This window comes from Nyctereutes procyonoides, unplaced genomic scaffold, assembly GCF_905146905.1.
Source record: "Nyctereutes procyonoides isolate TBG_1078 unplaced genomic scaffold, NYPRO_anot_genome, whole genome shotgun sequence".
In the NCBI taxonomy this organism is placed as follows: Eukaryota; Metazoa; Chordata; class Mammalia; order Carnivora; family Canidae; genus Nyctereutes; species Nyctereutes procyonoides.
This window is the reverse complement of record NW_026575041.1, coordinates 5639359-5659129: the sequence shown is the minus strand read 5'-3', so window position 1 is coordinate 5659129 and position 19771 is coordinate 5639359. Positions and strand designations below refer to the sequence as shown.

General features: G+C 54.9%; 1 protein-coding gene across 1 annotated transcript in view; it reads right to left on the bottom strand.

Annotated features, from left to right (window-relative positions):
• The window catches only part of MYO7A (myosin VIIA), a 67224-nt gene that overhangs the window by 47156 nt on the left and 297 nt on the right, over window positions 1-19771 (bottom strand). Inside the window, 9 exon segments of the mRNA XM_055320764.1 lie at window positions 343-485; window positions 1259-1378; window positions 1987-2063; window positions 2515-2668; window positions 4020-4133; window positions 4405-4547; window positions 4628-4749; window positions 5278-5462; window positions 14292-14444. Of these exon segments, the coding sequence (XP_055176739.1) occupies window positions 343-485; window positions 1259-1378; window positions 1987-2063; window positions 2515-2668; window positions 4020-4133; window positions 4405-4547; window positions 4628-4749; window positions 5278-5462; window positions 14292-14444 (1211 nt within the window).

The window sequence follows — 19771 nt, the reverse complement described above, 5'->3', positions numbered from 1 at the left end:
CCAAGAATGGACCTTCAAGGAAGTGTGGGACCCCGAGTGTGGCTCGGCCTCAGCTGCTTCGAGGCACCTTGCAGCTTGGACCTGGGCAGATTACAGCAGGGCCTGGAGTGTCCCTACAGTGTAGGAGCCTTCTGCCCACCACCCCAGCTGGCCTCAGCTGACCCCGGCACTGGAGGGGACACGCAGGAAGCGGGGTGAGAGATGACCAGACGCAAACTCTCCAGCAGCCCGGGAGAACGCACTCGCCGCTCACTACATGTAGTCTGAAGGCAGAGATGTGACACCTGTTCTGTCCCTGTTGTGGAAAAAAAAACTCCCACAGAGCAGAGTCGCTCATGGTACCTGTTCACAGCAAAGTTCTCGAAGCCAAAGATGTCCAGGAGGCCGATGGACCTGCGAGAGCTCTTCACTTCCTGGGAGGGGGGCTTGTAAATTGCCGCATTGATCTTGTCCACAATCCACACGAAGAGCCGCCCGTAGATGCCCTGAGAGGTGGCTGTGTCGGCCCCTGGGCGCACATGCCCTCCCAAGGACAGGGCCCGGGCTCCCAGGCCGTCACCGCCTCGTCAGCCCCTGCCCTGCTGTTTGAAACCGCCCAGCCTTTACTCAAGCTGTTCCCTCTGCCCTGGAGCCCGTTTCCTGCTGGAACAATTCTTATTCCTTCTCAAAGCTCTGCCAAGAAGCCTTCCCTAACCTTGCATCCCAAAGGCCCATCTTTCCATCCACCTCTGTCTCCCTATCAGCTCTGAACGTCTCAAGGGTCCCAGAACCCAGCACAGAACCTGGTGCATGGCAGGGGCTCAATGGCTAGCAAACTCGTGAGTGTGGAAACAGGAAGGACTGGGGGCCCTCTCTACCCGATCCACCCCATCTTCAGTGTCTTCTTTGGAAAGACCAGAGAGGGCATCCTCTGGGCTGGGAATAGCACAGCAGACTTAGTAGCCAAAGAATACAACCCAGCATGAGGCCCATGGGGCTGGAGAGCAGAGCAGGCCAGGGATAGAGGACCTAAGGGGACCAAGGCTGGCAGGGCTTCTGAGGGACACAAGACGCAGCCCCTTGTAGGATGAACGAGCTCAGGAAGAGGCAGACTCTTGCTCAGGCCCCCCAGAAAGCCAGTGGCCAGAGCCTGGACCCAACTGAAGCAGGCCTCAAGGCCCAGATGTCCTTCTGGTTCCATGGACTACTCAACTCCTGCGCAGATCAACAACCTAACACAAGGGGCAGAGCGAGCCAGCGCCATGCCACAAAGGCCCACCTTGACAAAGGCATCTCGCACATCCAGCGCCTGCTCCCTGCTGAGTGGGGTGGACACGGTCTCCCCACGGGTGATGAGTGTACGGCTAGTCAAGCAGTTCATCAGGTCTGGGGGGTTCACCTGATGGGACAACATCCAGGTGTTTGCCCAACCACCCACGGCCCATCCCTCCCTCCACCCACACCCGAGAACTCCCTACCCGCTGTCCAACCAGGCCTTGCTCAGACCATTCCCTCCACTGCGAATGCCCTTCCCCACAGCCCCACAGCCCCACAGCCATCAGCCCCCACCCAAATGCTGCCTGGAAGGACTGCTCTTTCCTTGACAGCCTCCTCACCCTCCAGCACATTACCTGGTCCTCTCAGGACTGGCCCAGACTCTGGCTTTATTCATCCCAGTTTTCCAACTCAGGGCAGAGCCTAGAAAGCCTCTACTGACAGACTGACTTACCCAGGGTCCCCTGTGCCCCACACCACCCCCAGGGGGTAGGGTGAGTGGGAGGGGGGCTACGGCAGCGAGGTTCCCAGGCACTGGGCTCCACTCCTCCTCTGAGACCCGTGTCCAGCACAGATCCTGCACACAGTTGGTTCTCTATATTGAACTTCTAGAACTCTCCCAGAGGGCCCCAGCTGCCAAGTTCCCACATGCTCAGCTCCCTCAACCTGAGTCACAACCACCCCTCTCAGAGAAACCGAAGCAGCTCTGGGGACTGAAGGCCAGATACTGACCTCGAGCAGGGATGCTGCTGTAGCCAGGGACGGAGAGAAGAGGACCTCACAGGCATCCAGGTTTTCAAATGTCCGGGCTGTCACAGCAAGTGGGTGCAGGGTCAGGCAAATGAGGGTGGGCGTGGGGGGAGGGGCAGGCTAGGAGGGCCAGGCTCTCAGGGTGGCGGGGGGCTGCCCTCTACACAGAGGCCACCAACACAGTGATTAAGTGCCTTTCTGGGTCAGTGGATGTTTAATGAATGTCCTCACCAGGAACTACAAGCACCGTGAGGGTAGGAACCACGTATGCCCTGCACCTGGCACCATGCCAGGCATCCAGGTAGAAACACTGTCAGTCACGCCCCCCCTCCCCTCATGCTCCTCCAGCCCGGACTCCCAGAGCTCCTGGTGGCAGCCCTGGCTCCTGTGAGGCAGGGTTCATGCCTGCTGGGACAGAAAGTGGGCCGCCGTCGCCGGCAGACGGCTAGGTGCTGTGCTGCCCTTGGCCCTGGTGCAGGGGTGGGGCGGGGGTGTGCGTCGGGGCCTCACCCTCATACTGCAGGTTGCCCAGATGCAGGATGGCAGCCAGGAGCTTGGAGATCTCCCAGTTCTCCGTGTCAGTGAACATGAGCACCTTCATGGCCGAGCGGATGCTGGCGTACTCCTGGCTGTCCTCCCGGCCCTCGCAGACGGTACAGTTACCCTGCAGGGCACGGGGGGGGGGGGCAGGAGGACATCAGCAAGGCTGTGGGGACCCCCGGAGGGGCAGTGCCTGGGCTGAAGGCCAGGCCAGTCTGGGGTGTCGGGCACTGACCTCATCTCGTGAGCACCATCACCTCTCCAGAAAATCTAGAAAGCTCTTGGATAAGGCTTTTTTTTTTTTTTAAAGATTTGAGAGAAAGAGAGAGCACAAGCAGGGGGAGAGGCAGAGGGAGAGGGAGAAGCAGACTTCTCGCTGAGCAGGGAGCCCGATGTGGGGCTAGATCCCAGGACCCTGGGATCATGACCTGAGTTGAAGGCAGACACTTAACAGACTGAGCTACTCAGGTGCCCCTTGGCTAAAGATTTTTGGGAACACAACCACTCCCAGGGGACCTGGGTGCCCCTTCTTCCCAAGAGTGAGAGGAGCTGGATCGCTGAGACCGGTCCTGCCCTGTCCCCTAGCCTGGTGGCCCCAGCAGTAAGGTCCTAGCGTCTCCCACCTTCACTGGACCCTATCCCTCAGGGACGTGAAGGCTGCACCAGTGCCGCCCAGTGCAGGAGGAGCAGAAGGAGGTGGCTGCACACAGGCAGGGCACTGACAGGGGTCTGCCCGATGACATGTGCCCACAAGCTTGTGTGTGTGTGTGGAGCCTCCCATGCAGCTATAGGAAGTATCTGGGGAGGCCTGCAAACCTACAACACACACTCCTTTGTTGTCCTACATCCCTCCCTTGTGTCCCTGTGGCCTGGCGTGGCCCAGCCCCAGACAACTGGGCAGGGATTCTCCCCAGGGCTAAGGAAGCTGGTTATCCCCACCACCCCACCGAGCCAGCCGGCCATGTACACGCATCCCCACCCAACTGCTGCTGGGTGGCAGCAATGGCCCCAGATTCCACTTCTTGGTGGCTAGACAGCAGCAAGAGGCTGGCACCCGGGCCTTGTGACCAGTGAGCCTCCGAGGCTGAAGCTGCAACAGCCTGTGTCCTCCAGTCCTGGGGGGCCCAGCAGAGGTCCTAGTCTTCACGTCCTCAAAGACCGAACTAACAGCGTGCGTGTGCTGGCAGGTCTGGGCACATGTGTCTACATGTCCCCGGGTCTAGGATGCCTACATACATTTAGGAACATGTGTATCTGGGGGGATAATTCATCTAGGTACATGTGCAGGTGGATTGTGCCCAAGTGGGGGACAGGCCCTAGGGCACATACAAGCCCCTGGAGCAGGCCTGGGGACAGGGAAAGCCCACACAGAGGTACCCACCCACCAGGTCTGGAGCTGGCAAGCGGCCTGGCAGCTGTCCCCGGCCTCGCTGGGATGGGGGTCTCCCTCCCTGGATGCCCTGCCCGGGTCTCACCATAGCCAAGTAGTTATAGTCTGTGGCCTGGCCGAGGCCCAGCTTCTTCTTCTGATCCGCACTCATGCCCTCCAGCATGCAATAGAACACATGGTAATTTCTTTCATCGGGGGCCTGAAAATGTGGGCACAACGTGTTGGGGAATAGAGGCAGGGGGAGGCATCAGAAACTAGAGGATCAAGATGAAACATGATTTACTATTTTAACAGATGACTTTGGCAAAAAGTCCCTGTGGGCAGGTTTCATGGCGGGAATTCCGGCACCTCAGTAAGCAGGCAGCAGCATAGGGACGATCCAGACCGTGGGGCCCTCCCCCTCCCCCTCCCCCACCCCGCAAGGCTGGGGGTCCTGTGCTGGTGCAGCTCTGCCCTCCACTCCGGCCCACCTGGCGACAGACACGGGACTTCTCCAGCAGGTACTGCTCGATCTTGGCGCCCTCGATGGCACCCCGCTTGTTGAAGTGAATATCGATGTACTTCCCAAAGCGGCTGGAGTTGTCGTTGCGGATGGTCTTGGCATTCCCAAATGCTTCGGGGTGGGGAGAGGGTCATGGGCAAGGTCAGCACCCACCCAGCCACCCAGCCCCACTCTGAGAGTCCTGGCCCTACCTTCCAGGATGGGGGTGGCTTCCAGCACCTGCTGCTCGATCCATGAGTGCTGCCCACTGATGGCTGCCAGGAACTGCAGGATCAGCTTGGTGCTCTCCGTCTTCCCTGCCCCAGACTCCCCGCTGCAGAGGAGACCCAGAGAGAGGCAGGACCCATCACAGGCTGCGTGGGTCTCTGCCTACGGGTCTTCAGCCCCAGCTGCTTCCCCCACCTGCACCTCCCTCGTCCCCCTGCCCCAGCCTGTAAAATAGGCTGACAGTATGGACCTTTCAGGGATGGGAAAGGCTCCAGAGCTCAGTGCTCTGCCATGGCTCAAAGTACTTTCTTTCCCCTTCATTTAGATACACATATACCCCTCTGTCCATACCTGCCATAGAGCATGGCATATATTGATGCTAGATCAGTGCTTTGTCCCATTGCCCTCTGCCCAAAAGAGAATAGGAGCCTGAAATTTCACCTGACTCTAACTTAACAGGAGCCAGTATTAAACAAGGTTGGCCTCAAAACTTAACAAAACTTTGGCAGCATTAATAGAGATGTAAGGCCTAGGAAAGGGGAGGTGATTCTCTACATTGAGGTATTAGCAAGAACACAAAGCTAGAGTTCTAGGAGCTAAGCCTAGAGCTCCAATCTGGTGCCAGGCCACCCACCTGATAATGCAGCACTGGTCACGGCTGTTGCGCTTCATGTTGAAATAGCAATTATCGGCAATGGCAAAGATGTGGGGGGGCATCTCCCCAATCTTCTTGTTGGTATACTGGCGGATATGCTCTGGTGAGTAGATGGAGAGCAGCTGGTAGGGGTTCACAGCCACCAAGATGGAGCCTGTGTACGTCTGTGGGCAAAAAGGGATGAGGAACTTGCCACTTCCCATGTGGAGGTTCTGACTCTAGAAAGTTCTCAGGCTCTGCCCTGCTCCATTCCTCTGGAAGGTACAGCACTGGCTTTGGAGTCACAAGGACCTGGGGTCAGAATCCTCCCTCTCTGTGAGCTGGCGGTGGGGCCTTCTAACTAGCACAGCGACTGGGTTGGAGTAGGTGCTCAGTGAGGTTTAATGAAGGGAAGAAGGGAGTAGGGAAGGAGGGAGGGTCTCTAAGCCTCCATTTCCTTATCTTTATCTGTAAAATAAGCATAACATAACTATTTATAAAGATGAGGAGATGGTGTACTTTAAAAGTCATAGCACCCTGTAGGTACTCCTCAAATGCTGGCTCTCACTTTGGCCTCTAAGCCCTGCATCCCAAAGATTTGGAGTGACACTCATAATAAACCAGACCATTCTAGAACAGAGGCTGAGCTGGTCCAGGGGGAGTGGAACCATGCTGTAACATGCTGAAAGGGCTGGGGGATGTGGTTTGGGGGCTGGGTAGGCCCCAGTCTCTGCAGCTCAGCCCCAGGGCAGAGGGGACCCTGTGCTCTGGGGGACAGGGAACCTCTAGCCACCCTGGTCAGCAAAGGTGCAGGGGCCCAGTGCACCTCAGATAAGCCTCTAGTGGGCTTTCTCTCCTTGGGCTCCTCTGTTGATGCAGATTGGCCACCTGTGCACAAAATTTCCTGCTGTGAGCCTGGGGCCTTGCCACACAGGGGACAACATGGCCTGGCCCCCCTGCTACCAGGGCAGAATAAGGTACCCAGGGGTTACTGCCCCCTCCACCAGCCCCTCCCCACCCCAGCTTGAAAAGGTCAGGCTCAGCCTGTAATTGGTGATGGATGTATTGACATCTGGGCCTGGAGAGACTAAAAAAACATGTGACCACAAAGAGGATGTGACAGCCTGGTCTGTCACCTCCCACCAAGGGCTTAATGCATCACCCCAGAGCCAAAGCCATGCCCCAGCAGCCCCAGCCCACGATAGCCATGCCCGGGAAAAGTGCCACTGCCAGCACCGCTTTCCAGGGGACATGCCCAAACCAGGGCCAGGTGTGGCCAGGCAAAGCAGCCGGGGCTGGGCAGCCCAGACCTGGGTTCCTGTCCTGGCTCTGCCCGCCTGGGGTCAGGACACCTGGCCACTTACCACCCTTTTCTGGGCCCCAGAGGACATTCCCCTCCCACCTGGGCTCTGGTCTTCCTCCAAGCAGCCCTGCCAGAAGCAGCTGAGCCTGACGACGTGCACCGTGTGCAAGACCTGACTGTGTGCAAGAGCCCAAGCAGGAAGAGATGCAGTGGGATGGGGACGCAGCCTTCGGGGAGGGAGCTGCCAGGCCAAGCACACCCTGAGAGCCGGAGCCAGCTCTCTGCCACACTCACCCGCCCTCCACAGTTGGTCTGAGGTTGGAAGGTGGGGAACAGGAAAAAAGGGAACTGGTCAGTGGGGAGTGGGATATAGAGGCATTCTCCCTCAGCCACCCCACACAGCCCAGGGCCGGGCTAATTTCTCAGATCAGAACCCATAAACCTCCAGCCCAGGGCTCCTCAGCTCATCACATCCAGCTCAGCCCTACCTATGAGAACCAGCTCGTCCCCATCCCCAAGAAAGGGAGTCAGCCACAAAGACCATCTTTTTGGCAGATCGCCTTGCCTGTCAACAGCCTCCTCTGTAAAAGGGGAATGTATGTATTCCCAGGACTATGTAAAGCCCAAAGGTCATAACCTTTGACATGTGCCTGTGCCTGGCTACAGAGTAGCCATCCTTACATGCCACCTTCTTTTCTTCTTGATACTTCCTTAATAAAGTGGCACTGAACCACCTGGTCTGTGATCACCACGTGGCATGAGGCTGGCTCCATGCAGTCATTCAAGACTCACGAGGAGGCTGACAGCCATATCCTGGGGGCCAGGGAGGGAAAGCTTGGGCCTGTGTGTGGCAGATTTCTTTGGTGGGTGAGGTGGGGGTGGGGGGAGAGGGAGGGGGGAGTGAGGGCTAGGCAGTGGGAATTAAGCACGGAGGCATGAAAGGGCATGGCATTTGGAAGACCTGCTGGAGAAAGGTCACCTTGGCAGCCGTGGGAGGATGAAGGATTGTCCCAGAGGCTGGAGGTAGAGACACTGTTTCAGACCTAATGAACCAGTCAGCGTGGCAGTGGGAGCTGGACAGAGGTGGCCCTGGGAGCAGGCTGGGTGACCAAGCGCAGGGCCGGCCAATGCCAGAGAGGACACAGTGATGAAAACTGCTAGAAGCCTTCCTAGGGCAGGGCCCGGATCTTCCTCTCCCCCACAAAGCCTCCAGGACCCTCTCCACCTCCTCCCACAGCACAGGGGGGGCCCCCTGGAGCACCAGGCCCTGAGCCCCCTGCCGCCTGGATGTCCTCCCTTCCATTCACCCACCTGTCCAGACCCCACCCTCCCCTCCAACTCTGCTCCTTCTCACACTGCCCAGCTTGGCCAACAGGGCCCCACCATCCTTCGCCCGGGGTGGGGGTGGCCTGGGAGGCCCTTCATTGCCTCCCTCTTTTTCATCCCAGCCCACCTCTCTCCGCCCCCTGGCCCCGGCCACCATGGGCTCTCAGCAGGCTGCTGCAGGCACCCCGCTACAATTCACTTCACTCTGAGCCAGGACCAGCTTTTCAAAAATGTGACTGCAGCATCCCCTGGCTGAAAACCCTCAGGCAAGTTCCCTGGACGCAGGATACCAGAGCCCTGGCCCTCACCAGCAGCATCCCACAGCCAGGAGGCCCCCTCCTTATTAACCCTTCAGCTAAAAACACCAAACTCCATCCCCTGCCCTCTCACCCAGCTAATTCCTCAGGTCCAAGCTGAGACGATTCCCCTACAAGAAGCCAGGCAACCTCCTACGTGATCTGCAGTCCCTGTCACTTGGCCCACCTGACTCCTGTATAATTTCAGGGCCTCCTCCCTCTAGTCGTGCTGTCCTCTCTGCCTGGGCCCAGCACCTTACACAGCACACAGGATGTGCCCAGCAAATTGAAAGAATGATCGAGTGATCAAAAGAATGACTAAATTAACAGGTGGAGAAGAAATGGAGTAGACCGCATTAACTGCTGCTCACGGGAAAGCGCAGAGAAGGGAGCTGAGGGGACAGCCTGTCAGCAGCCAGGAGGCAGCCCCGCCTGCAGTGACAGTGACAGGAAGGATGGTCTGGGGAAGTGGCTCATGGAAAACACACAGAACAGTGCAGGGAGCAATGCTCCCATTTGTGTAGAAAAAATAAGGTATTTTATATATAATGTTACATTATATTTGCTATATATCATATATAGTCTTTCTCTTCGGAGACAGATATGAAATTAGCAGTGATTTTCTCTGTGGCAAAAGGCAAACCTTCTAATTACAGCACATGTGCCCACTTCAAAATAACTTATATAACGGAGGCCTCTTTGTCAGTGAGGAGGACCCTCCCCAGCAGGGAAAGAACGCACAGCCGTCACCTGGCTCCCTCCTGGGCACAGGACGGTGCCGCCGTCAATCCAGTGTTGCCTGTGCCCCTCAGAAGGCCACTGTGAGGGGTTACACACCCCTTTCCAGATGGGAGAACTTGCGCCTCTGGGAGGCAGAGGGACTTCAAGATTCCACACCAGGGAGGCAGGGGCTGAATGAAGGGGGGCTGCTGGCACCGGAGCCCAGCCTCGCCTCCCCACCTGGGCTAACCCAAACCCCAGGAACATGCCCAAAGGACCGTGGAGCTGGCAGCCAGAGAGTGAAGAAGGGATGGGCTTGGCCACTGCTGACAACCAGACCCAGGCTCGTCCTGCCCTGTCTGGGCCTCAGTACGTGTCCACCCCCAAGGCTTCGTGCTCCCCTCTGGCCTGCCCTCTCTCCAAGGTCAATGGTCAGCCCTGGGTTATTGCCCAGCTGCCCAGCAGGCCTCCTGCTCAAGCCTCCAGGAAGAAAGTCTGCCTTTGGGGCCACAGGCTGGGAGGGGAAGAGATAAAGGATCATAGGCTGGGGCAGGGGGAGATAAGCCAAGGACACAGCATACATGGTCCCCAGGAGCCCCAAGTCTCCAGGCAGAGTCCTCAGGACCTCTCTGGAGCCAGAGACACACTCTTGGAGATGGGACAGGAATGGCTCCACCTCTCCTAAGAAGCTCCCCAGCCTGTCAGCCAGGGAACCTCTCCTTTAGCAGGCCATGGAAACCAAGACACACCCTGGGCACACACACCTTCCCATAGCACAGATGTGCTCACCCAGGAAGTCTACTCTGGTACCAGAGGGAGGCTGAGACCAGGGAAGAGCAGGGACTCCCCAGATGCCCTTGCCACACTGGGGCTCCAGTCCATGTTCAGCAGCAGGAAGCCCTGGATCCCCACCGGCCCTGCCACTTGCTCCCTGCAGGACCCAGGGAGGACACCTGGCCTCTGAGACCACCCAACCAGGGGTTGCTCTGAGGGTCCTCCCCCACTGGGGGTGTCCAGGGCTGATTTGTGGGCCTGGGATGCTGTCCCTCAGGCTCCTGGGGGAGGCTAACTGGAGCAGGCAAGCCCAAGACATACAGTCAGGGACAGAGCATTGCCCAGCCCAGGGCTGTGAGCGGTCGTGGTAATCTGAGGAAACCCTGGGCACGTGGGGCTGTGCCCAGGGTAACCTAAGCCACGAAGTGACCAGGGGTTGCCATGGTTAGGGACAGGTATGGTTTCTGGGTGGGATAATAGCCCAGCTACTTCTTCAAAGCTCTGTTCCTACCCCATCTATCCCATCACAGATTGAAAGAGTGAGCAAGTCGAAACCTTGAACAGGACGATCCTTGAACAGAAGGGCTCCCCAGACCAACAGACACCCAGAATCCAAACCCATGGACCAACCGAGCTTGGGACCCCCAAGTGCCCCGTGAATAAGAGGGCCACTTAAGCCACTCCTCTCCACGCAGTGTCCTGTCCCCTCCTCACTCGTCCCCTCCCTCCTCCAGGAAAGAGGCCACCAGAAAGGATATTGGTGACAACTTCTAATGAGGCAAATGGCACAGATCATAGGGCTTTTTGGAGAATCCATAAGCCTCTGGAATTCTCTCCTTTGCTCCCCTAGTTAGCCTACTCAAGGACGTGAAGCTGATTTCTCTGCTAGCTGCCCCCTAGTCCATCCCCCTCAGTTTCACAAAGAAGATTTGCTCTTCCTGCAGTCTTTCCTCCCCTCTCCTTTAAGGATCCTGTGTCTGCCTTTGTTCCTTGATCCAGTCCGCCAACCGTCCCTCACGTGTGAGGAACCAGTTTGCCTGCAAAAATCAATGAACCTGGGGCACCTGGGTGGCTCAGTGTGTGAGCATCTGCCTTTGGCTCCGGTTGTGATCCTGGAGTCTGGGATTGAGTCTGGGATCACATCCCGCATCAGGCTCCCTGCAGGGAGCCTGCTTCTCCCTCTGCCTGTCTCTCTGCCTTTCTCTGTCTCTCATGAATACATAAATATTTTTTTAATTTTTATTTATTTATGATAGTCACACACACAGAGAGAGAGAGGCAGAGACATAGGCAGAGGGAGAAGCAGGCTCCATGCACCGGGAGCCCGACATGGGATTCGATCCCGGGTCTCCAGGATCGCGCCCTGGGCCAAAGGTAGGCACTAAACCGCTGCGCCACCCAGGGATCCCCATAAATATTTTTTAAAAAAATCAACAAACTGTGTGCAAAATAACCAATGCCATGCCTCTGAGCTATTCTTAGTGGACATGGTCTGGGGGGTCTCTGGTGGGGACAGTTCCCATCTTACCCACCTCCTCCATGTAGGGGCCTCTCGGCCTTCTCCTGACAGGAGACTAGGGCAGACATCAGCTCTGATGGTTGGCTCCCTCAGGGGGAGGGGCAGACTCCTCCCTCACCTGCCTCCAGACCCAAATGTCAGACTCCACCCAGCCCTGGGAAGCAGCCACAGGGCGCCCTAGGACCCTTTGTGTCCACCTGCCATCTAGAGAGAAGAGTCAGTAGGGAACAGCCAAGAACTGGGGGGCAGATACCAGTGAGTCCCCATGGGGTTGCTCCGGCCCCATCCTCCCATGTGGGTGCTGCTGCTCATGTCTGGAGGTGCCATCTCTGCCCTGCCTCCCCTCCCCTAGGTGAGGGAAAGAGTGACAGGGGCTTTATCAATGCTGAAGGGCACTCCGTAAAAGCCACTTGTGCTTACTCAGTGGACAGATGTGAAGGGCCTGGGCACAGCCGCCTCCCCTTGGGAGCCTGAAATAGCAGAGGGTCCCAGAGTGGGGAGGGTAGCAGAGGGCTTCCCTGGCAGCTGAGTGGCCACAATTCCAGGGCTTCTAAGAGGATGGATCCCTGACCTTGACACAGCTCCTTGCTGGGACTGCTCAGGGACAACTTCAGGGCTTCAGGCCCCCTCTCCCTGGCTCCTCCTCACGGTCCTGACAACCTGAGTGACACTGTGCTGCTCCCTCACCAGGCACTGTCCTGCCTCCAGCCTCCTATCCATGCAGCACCCCTTCCCAGATGCTGTATCACCCACCTCCGGGAACCCCACCGCTCTTCCTGAGCTGGGAGCGTAGCCCACTACACCTGCACTGCTCTGTCTTCACTTGTCTCAAGCACTTCTCTCAACACTTGTCACTCTGGATACTGGTGCACCCTGGATACTGGTGGCCTGGGGCCCTGCCTTTCAGGGGATGGGGCTCCCTCCTGCTTCTCCTTTAGTCACACAGCCCTAGTTTCCTTCACCCCGAGCTGCTTGAGGGACAGGCTGAGTCAGAGACATTCAGTGAGCCCAGCACACAGCGCTGGGCCTGGCTAAACCTTGTGGAGGCTCAGTTTTCCTGTCTATAAAATGGGACTATGGGATTAGCTCAGCGGTTCTCAGAGTGTGGTCTGGAGACCCCTGAGGGTCCCAAAGGCCCTTTCAAGAAGTCCATGAAAAGATGCCTTTTCATCTCCATATCTGTGAAGCCAGCTTTTCCTCATACACTTCAACCAAACAACCTCACATCAGTTTAGATGATAATTAGCTGTCTTCTATTAAGCCAGACATTAAAGATATTTCAAAAAATTATAACTCTTCTAGTTAATTTGGGGGGGGCATATTTATAGGTATTTTTCACAAAAATATTTTCCTATAATAGATTTTTATGGGTTTTTTTTCTTTTCTTTTTTTAAAGATTTTATTTATTTATTCATGAGAGACAGAGAGAGAGCGCCAGAGGCAGAGACCAGGCAGAGGGAGGAGCAGGCTCCACGCAGGGAGCCCGACGTGGGACTCGATCCCTGAACCCCAGGACCACGCCCTGAGCTGAAGGCAGACGATCAACCGCTGAGCCACCCAGGGATCCCCTTTATGGTTCTTTTTAAATGAATTAATACATTTCATGGTTTCTCAGTTTTAATTTCTAATATAGTAAATATGAATAGATATAGCCTACATTAACAAATGCTCTTGGGAGTCCTCAATAATTTCAAGGGCATAAAAGGTTCCCGAGGCCAGACAGGGTGAGAACCTCTAGAATGTAATCTCCACGGACCATCTGTGTTCTGATGGTCTCTGAATCCACTTCCTGGGATCAGTTCAGTCCTGGCTAAGTGAGACTAATTGTCCTGTTGAATTTCTAGGTTTAGGAGTATGGAGCGTGTGTACAACTGGTTCTTAAATCAAGGGTTTGATGTGGATGGAACTGGAGGGTATTATGCTGAGTGAAATAAGTCAATCGGAGAAGGACAAACATATGTTCTCATTCATTTGGGGGATATAAATAATAGTGGAAGGGAATATAAGGGAAGGGAGAAGAAATGGGTAGGAAATATCTGAAAGGGAGACAGAACATGAAGACTCCTAACTCTGGGAAACGAACTAGGGGTGGTGGAAGGGGAGGAGGGCGGGGGGTGGGGGTGAATGGGTGACGGGCACTGAGGGGGGCACTTGACGGGATGAGCACTGGGTGTTATTCTGTATGTTGGCAAGTTGAATACCAATAAAAAATAAATTTATTATTAAAAAATATAAATAAATAAATAAATAAATAAAATCTTTTCTTTTAAAAAAAAAGAATATAAACCACTCTTTTCTGGGCACGTTGGTAATGTCATTAATTTTCACTGTAAAAACTTTTGTCATAGACTCTGAAAAATAATATTTCAGCCCTGTTTCTGTCTGGATTAGTTCAGAAAATAAGTTAAGTGGGGTCAGTTGATAAGATTTTTTTAACCCTGTAGATTAAAATGGGTTGCACAGCCAGCTGAGCATAGTCACAGTGGCACAGTCAGCTGATCACCCCACTCTTGGTTTCAACTCAGTGAGTGGTCTTAGGATTTTGATCTCAATGTCATGAGATTGAGCCCCGAGTTGGACTCCACACTAAGCACAGAGTCTGCCTAAGACTCTCTCCTTCTCTCTATGCCCCTCTCCACCTCATAAATAAATAAATAAATAAATAAATAAATAAATAAATAAATAAACAAACAAATAAACAAATAAACAAATAAATAAATAAATAAATCTTTTTTAGAACCCCTGTTAAAAAAAAGGGGGGCGCGGTTTGAGTCGAGGAGTATGCTCCCTCTTCCATCCCCTTCTGAGGATAGACTCCTGACCCATCCTCTCTTCACCTTGCCCAATGAATGGCAGGCTCTGACCCCGCAGCAAACCCAGAGAGGGCAGCTCCGTCCATGCCTCTCAATGGGTTCAAGGCCTGGGGAGACACAGGACTCCCTCTAATCACAGACCACGCAAGCTGAGGTCCAAAAGAAAGGGTGGTTCAGACCAAGCGGCTGCAGGCGGGGGAGTCCCTGGCTGCCTCTGGAGTCGTGGCCCCCGGGGAGTGGGCAGTGGGGGGGGGGGCACTCACGTAGATGAGGTGGTCCCGGTAGCGGATGAGCAGGTTGCGCAGGATGCCAGCCTCGTTGAGGTCTCCCAGGCGGATCATGTCCTCCACGCCGTGGACTGACGTGGGGTGCATGGGCTTGATGTGCATGGCGTTCTGTGGGGAGATCCAGTGTTCCTGCGAGGAGCACCGTGGCTATTGTCAGGCCACACTCCTGGGACCCAGGCTGTGCTCTGCTGCGCAGGGGGCCCAGGAGGGACAGAGACCCTGAGTAAAGGCCTCCTCCTTTCGTGACCAAACACTGTCAATATCAAGTTTGAGTCTATGAGGATGGTACTCCCCACCCCACCCCCGTTCCCCCTCCCCCCCACCACTACTCTATGGACCACTCCTCTTCCTCTTAGGGAATTCTTTCTACAGACCTAAAAGAGCAGCAGGGCAGGGACTTCAGCCTCACCTAGGATTCTCATAAAGGCAATTAGAGTTCCCCCAACCCCAGTCACTTTGCAGGGTGGAGTGCAAAATGTAATATTTGGAATTAGACTTGACTTCAGATACAGGCTCTGGTAAACAAAAGTATAAAAAGTAATTTCAGACAGTGCCAAGAACAAACCAACGTGCATATGGGATAGCGATCGAGGAGGGAACTACCTTCAGGTGGTCAGGAACTACCTCTCCAAACAGGGGACGTTTGGGCAGAGGTCTGAATGATGGGGAAGAGACCCCTGTAAGACGTGGGGAGAGGGAATTCCAGGCTTAGGGAACAGCAAAAGCAAAACCCGAGGCTGTTGAAACCAGGCAATGGCAGTGGAGATGAAGAGACGTGATCTGTTTAGGACAGGTCTCACGGGGCTTGATGATGAATGTGGAGTAGCAGGAAACTAAGTGCTTTGTGAGCTGATGCAGAAACTAGAAGAGAGGTTGCTCCGTGGCTCTGCTACTCTCCCCTGCAATATCTTCTGCTGCAGGGGATGGGGGTCGCTTCCAGCTGTACATCTAGCTGATAGCATTGGCAGTTTCAGCAAACCTGCAAATCTCTCCTTCCTTTTCCAAGGGGGTCTGCAGCACCTTCTCATGATCTAGCTTCTCAGTGAGGTGAGAGTGAACTGTGCTCTGGGGTATGGCTGCAGCCTGAGTGAGACCCCATAGCCCTCTGGGGGCCCCTGCCTGTTCCCAAATGCCAGAACCCTGGGATCCTCAGGACCAGACAGGAGCTTGACTTTTGGGAACAGGTGATGAGAAGAGGACCCCTCTGCCACCTCCCAGCTCCAGTCATAAGACTTGGTGGGTAGGTAGGTGTGATGCACATGACATGTACTCCCACAGCTGCTTCTCCTCAGGTTCCCTCTGGGATAACCAACTCCAACAACTGGACACTAGCAAGAATCTGGGGCATCGGCCCCTCATTTATCCCATCCCCAATCTAAGTGGTCACCCATTCCTACTCATTCAACCCTCTGAAGGGTTCTGCTGATTGAGTGGTACTCTCCTCACCAAACCTCAAGCCCCTACTCTGATCCAGACCATTGTCTCTACCCGGCCCCCTGGCCCTTGCAGTGCTCCATCTCCCCTCCAGCACTCCTCAGCACCTATTTGATCCCATCGCTCTGGAGCTTGGAGCCTTTCCCTGCTCCCCTATACTTCAGCCTGGCTTTCAAAGGCCAACTGAGGTAGATACAGGGACCTTAGGCATTTGCTCGGGTAATCCTCTATACTTCCAAGCCAGCATTGCTTATGCTGTTCCTTTTACTTCTTTTCCACTCAGCCTTCGAGGCCCAGCTCAAGGGTATCCCAGTTTCTAAAGCCTCTGCTGACCATGCTGCCCACTCTCACATGTGCCTTCCCCCCACCTCAACCGCAGGCTGTGGCAGGGCCTCCTCTGGGCCCCCACGTTCCCTGGGTCTCCCATTGTAAAGCAGTGGTCACACTGGGCTGCCATTGCCTAAATGCGGTTCTGACCTCCCAATGTGCCCCAAGGCTGGGGACTCCTGGAGGCCTATGCTATGTCTTCTATATCCTTGGTCCATAGTGGGTCACACACAAATGGTGTGGCAGGGAATCTGACGGGATAGATGGCCAGCTGGTGACTACTGAGGAACAGTTCTGAATTAGAAGCAGAAGTCCTGGGATGCTTGGGTGGCTCAGTGGTTGAGCATCTGACTTTGGTTCAGGGTGCGATCCTGGGGTCTTGGGATAGAGTCCTGAAGCCTCCTTTTCCTTCTACCTATGTCTCTGCCTCTCTCTGTGTGTCTCTCATGAATAAATAAATAAAATCTTAAAAAAAAAAGAAGCAGAAGTCCTAGTTTTGTTTTTTTTTTTAATTTCTTCCTTGTATGCTCAGTGTGTGTGTGGTTTTTTTTTAAGATTTTATTTATTTATTCATGAGATGCAGAGAGAGAGTAGCAGAGACACAGGCAGAGGGAGAAGCAGGCTCCATGCGAGAGCCTGATGTGGGACTCGATCCAGGGTCTCCAGGATCACACTCTGGGCTGCAGGCGGTGCTAAACCGCTGCGCCACCGGGGCTGCCCGAAGTCCTAGTTTTGGAGAGACCCCTGTAGTCCCTGATTCCCACCATCTCACTGCACCTGAGAAAACAGTATCAGAGGAGGATGGTGGCCTGCCGCAGGTCCTCAGAGGGGTCAGGGACAGGGTGAGCCAGAGCCCACAACTCCAACCTCCCTGGCATTTCATGGCACCTCCCGGGCCAGAAGTACTTCTGTCCAGCCCAGGCCCTCCCACAGACCTCCCCCAGGCATGAATGGGCCGGATGGGAAGATGGAAGAACCCGCCCGGACTTTCCAGTCCTGAGTGGAACATTCCTAGCTCCCATTTTATCCTATTTCTTGATAAAAATTGATCCAGTTGGAAAGTTCCCTCTGCCTGGTCCCTGCTCCATGACTCGGTGTTAGGCTCCAGCACGGGCCAGAGGGAAGAGGATGCCTGGGCAAGCTATGTGCCTGCCCCACTCACCTCCAGCCTCTGGTCCCCAGAATCCCTCCAACAGTTCAGCACAGAGGTACGAAGCAGCTCAGCTACCATGTGACCCTGTAGCCCTGTGCTCACCACCTGGCTTCCCTGAGCTTCCATGACCTCATCTATGCAATGGGAATGAGAAGAAGTATCCCTTCTTTTTGGGGATTTGTGGTGGGGCAGGGGCAGGGGCTGGGGCTGGGGTGGTGGTGGTGGTGGTGGAATTAATCTATACACTAAGAGCCAACCTTTGTTTCACTCCCACCACCTCTAAAACGCGCCAGTGCCTGGTCATTGCTCAACCAGGGCTGGGTATTATTACTCTAATGCTTTCTGGTTTTACAGAGGAGATCTATGTTCTCATTTGTTTCTCATAACATCCCATAAAAGAATTAGCACTTAGTAGCGAGGAGTCACACTCAAGTGATAAAGTGGCTTGCCTGGTTACACAGAACTAAGCCTCTCCTCACTTCTTTCCTACACAGGACTCCCAACTGAGGTCAGCACCCCTCAGGCCAATGGCCACAGGTGCCCACAGCATAGACCAAAGTATAACCAAGACACAACCTGAGGCCTGGCCTGAAGGAATGCGAGAGAGAGAGAGAGAGAGAGAGAGAGAGAGAGAGAGAGAGAGAACATGGCCAATCCCAGGGAGCACAGACACATCTGGAAAAGAGTTGGTCTGGTACTGAGTTTGGAGAGACAGGGACTGTGTGCTCTGTAGAGGAAGGGAAGGAGGGGACCTCTGGCCATGGGAACAATTTGGGCAAAAGCAGAACATTAGGATCCCAGTAAGGATCATCCCTCTCTCCCTCCCTCCCTCCTTCTCTCCTTCCTTCCCTCCCTCCCTCTCCTCCTCCCTTCCTCCTGTGAGGCTTCACAGAGAACCCTGTCTAGACAGATGCGTTGTGGGGTCTCAGAAGAACCACATGTGACTTGCCTAGTCCCTGCCCTCAAGTTAAGGGAATCTTAGAAGTCAGAGGGGTCAAAGACAACACGTGGAGGGTGGTGGGGGTAAGGAAGGAATAAGAGTGGGAAAGGCCCTGAAAGAAGAGGCCAGAAGCCCTGGGCCCCATGCCACTGAAGCAAAGCAACGTCCCTGACCTGCCCTGGCTACCCAGTCATGTCCCTTCCCACCTGCAGCCCCCACTCTCAGGGCTTTAGTGGGAGTGGGTGGGAGGGGAGCTCTGGGATCCAGTGACAGTTACAGGACACCATCTGACAGGCAACATGACCCAGGTGAAACATGAGCCTACAGGCAGAGTCCCTGCCCCATCCCCCCCAAAAGGGACTACAGACAGGGCCTGTCTGCACTGCCAGCTGAACCTGTGTCCCCTCCTCTGGCTGCAACCTCGCAGTGGCTTCCTAGAAGGTCCTAGAACCAGAGCCTCCAGAATGATGTTGCAGGCACTTGGGTTCTAAACCCAGGGAACAAAAGCATGGTTTAACAGAAGCTGGGCACTGCCACGAAGATACTGGGTGAGGAAACACATACACAGAGGCCAAAGGTCCTGAGTGCTAATCCCAGCACCGTCACTTACTAGCTGTATGACTGAGCTTGATGGTCCCTCCCTGTCTCAGTTTCCCCTTAGGGAACAGAGCATTTGCCTCTCACAGATGCTGTGAGGACCCAAAGACAGAGCTTGGGTCTAAGGACTCTGCGGGGTGTCCCTGAAACATGCAGGAACAACAGTGATGCCCCTGCCCGCTGTGTGTGCAATTTCCTGCCTCTAGGCACACACCCCCCCAGCCCTGCCCTTGCCCCAGTAGAGCACTCTGCTCCCAGTCACTGTGCCCTCTTTTGCCACCAGCATCTAGGAACCTAAGACAGAACCTTAGTTCTGGGTACAGCAACAGGCACAATCCAAAGAACGGGGGGACTGAATCTCCCCGGGTCCCTCCTGTCCCCGCTAAGCTAGGACTCTGTTCTCAGTACAACATCCCCACATCTCCAGGCCACGTACACATGTGTTTCCCCTCTGGGCCCTCCTCCAAGCACCTGCCTTCTCCACAGCAGGACCCTGACTTTATACTCTTCCATCCCTCCCCACTCCCACTACCCACAGAACTTACACCTCCCATGTCCCTTTCCTTCAAGGCCACAAGAAATGAAGGGTTAATCCATTAGACTGATTCCCAGGCAGTGCCAAGGAATACAATGAATTCCTAAGACACCAAAAGCTAACAGAGCAAGACTATGGTCATTTTTAGACTAACTCACTTTACTGAGGTGTTCTCTTCACAGGACCCAACTTATGAGTCAACAAACCAGTGAGATAATTACTATTATCCCCATTTTACAGAAGAAGAAACTTAGGCTCAGAAGTGACGGTTGGTGATGGTTGCATAACTAATAAATGGGCAGGATGGGAATCTGAATCCAGTCTCTCTGAATCCCTGTGTGTGTAGAGCTTCCAGCCTGGTGCCACCCTCTGCCCGCCACTGCACATGTGCCCCCCCCCACCCATCTCCAACACCATGCAGAACAGACTGAGTGCTTATGGAAATAGAACCCAGCAGCCTGGGCAGAAGG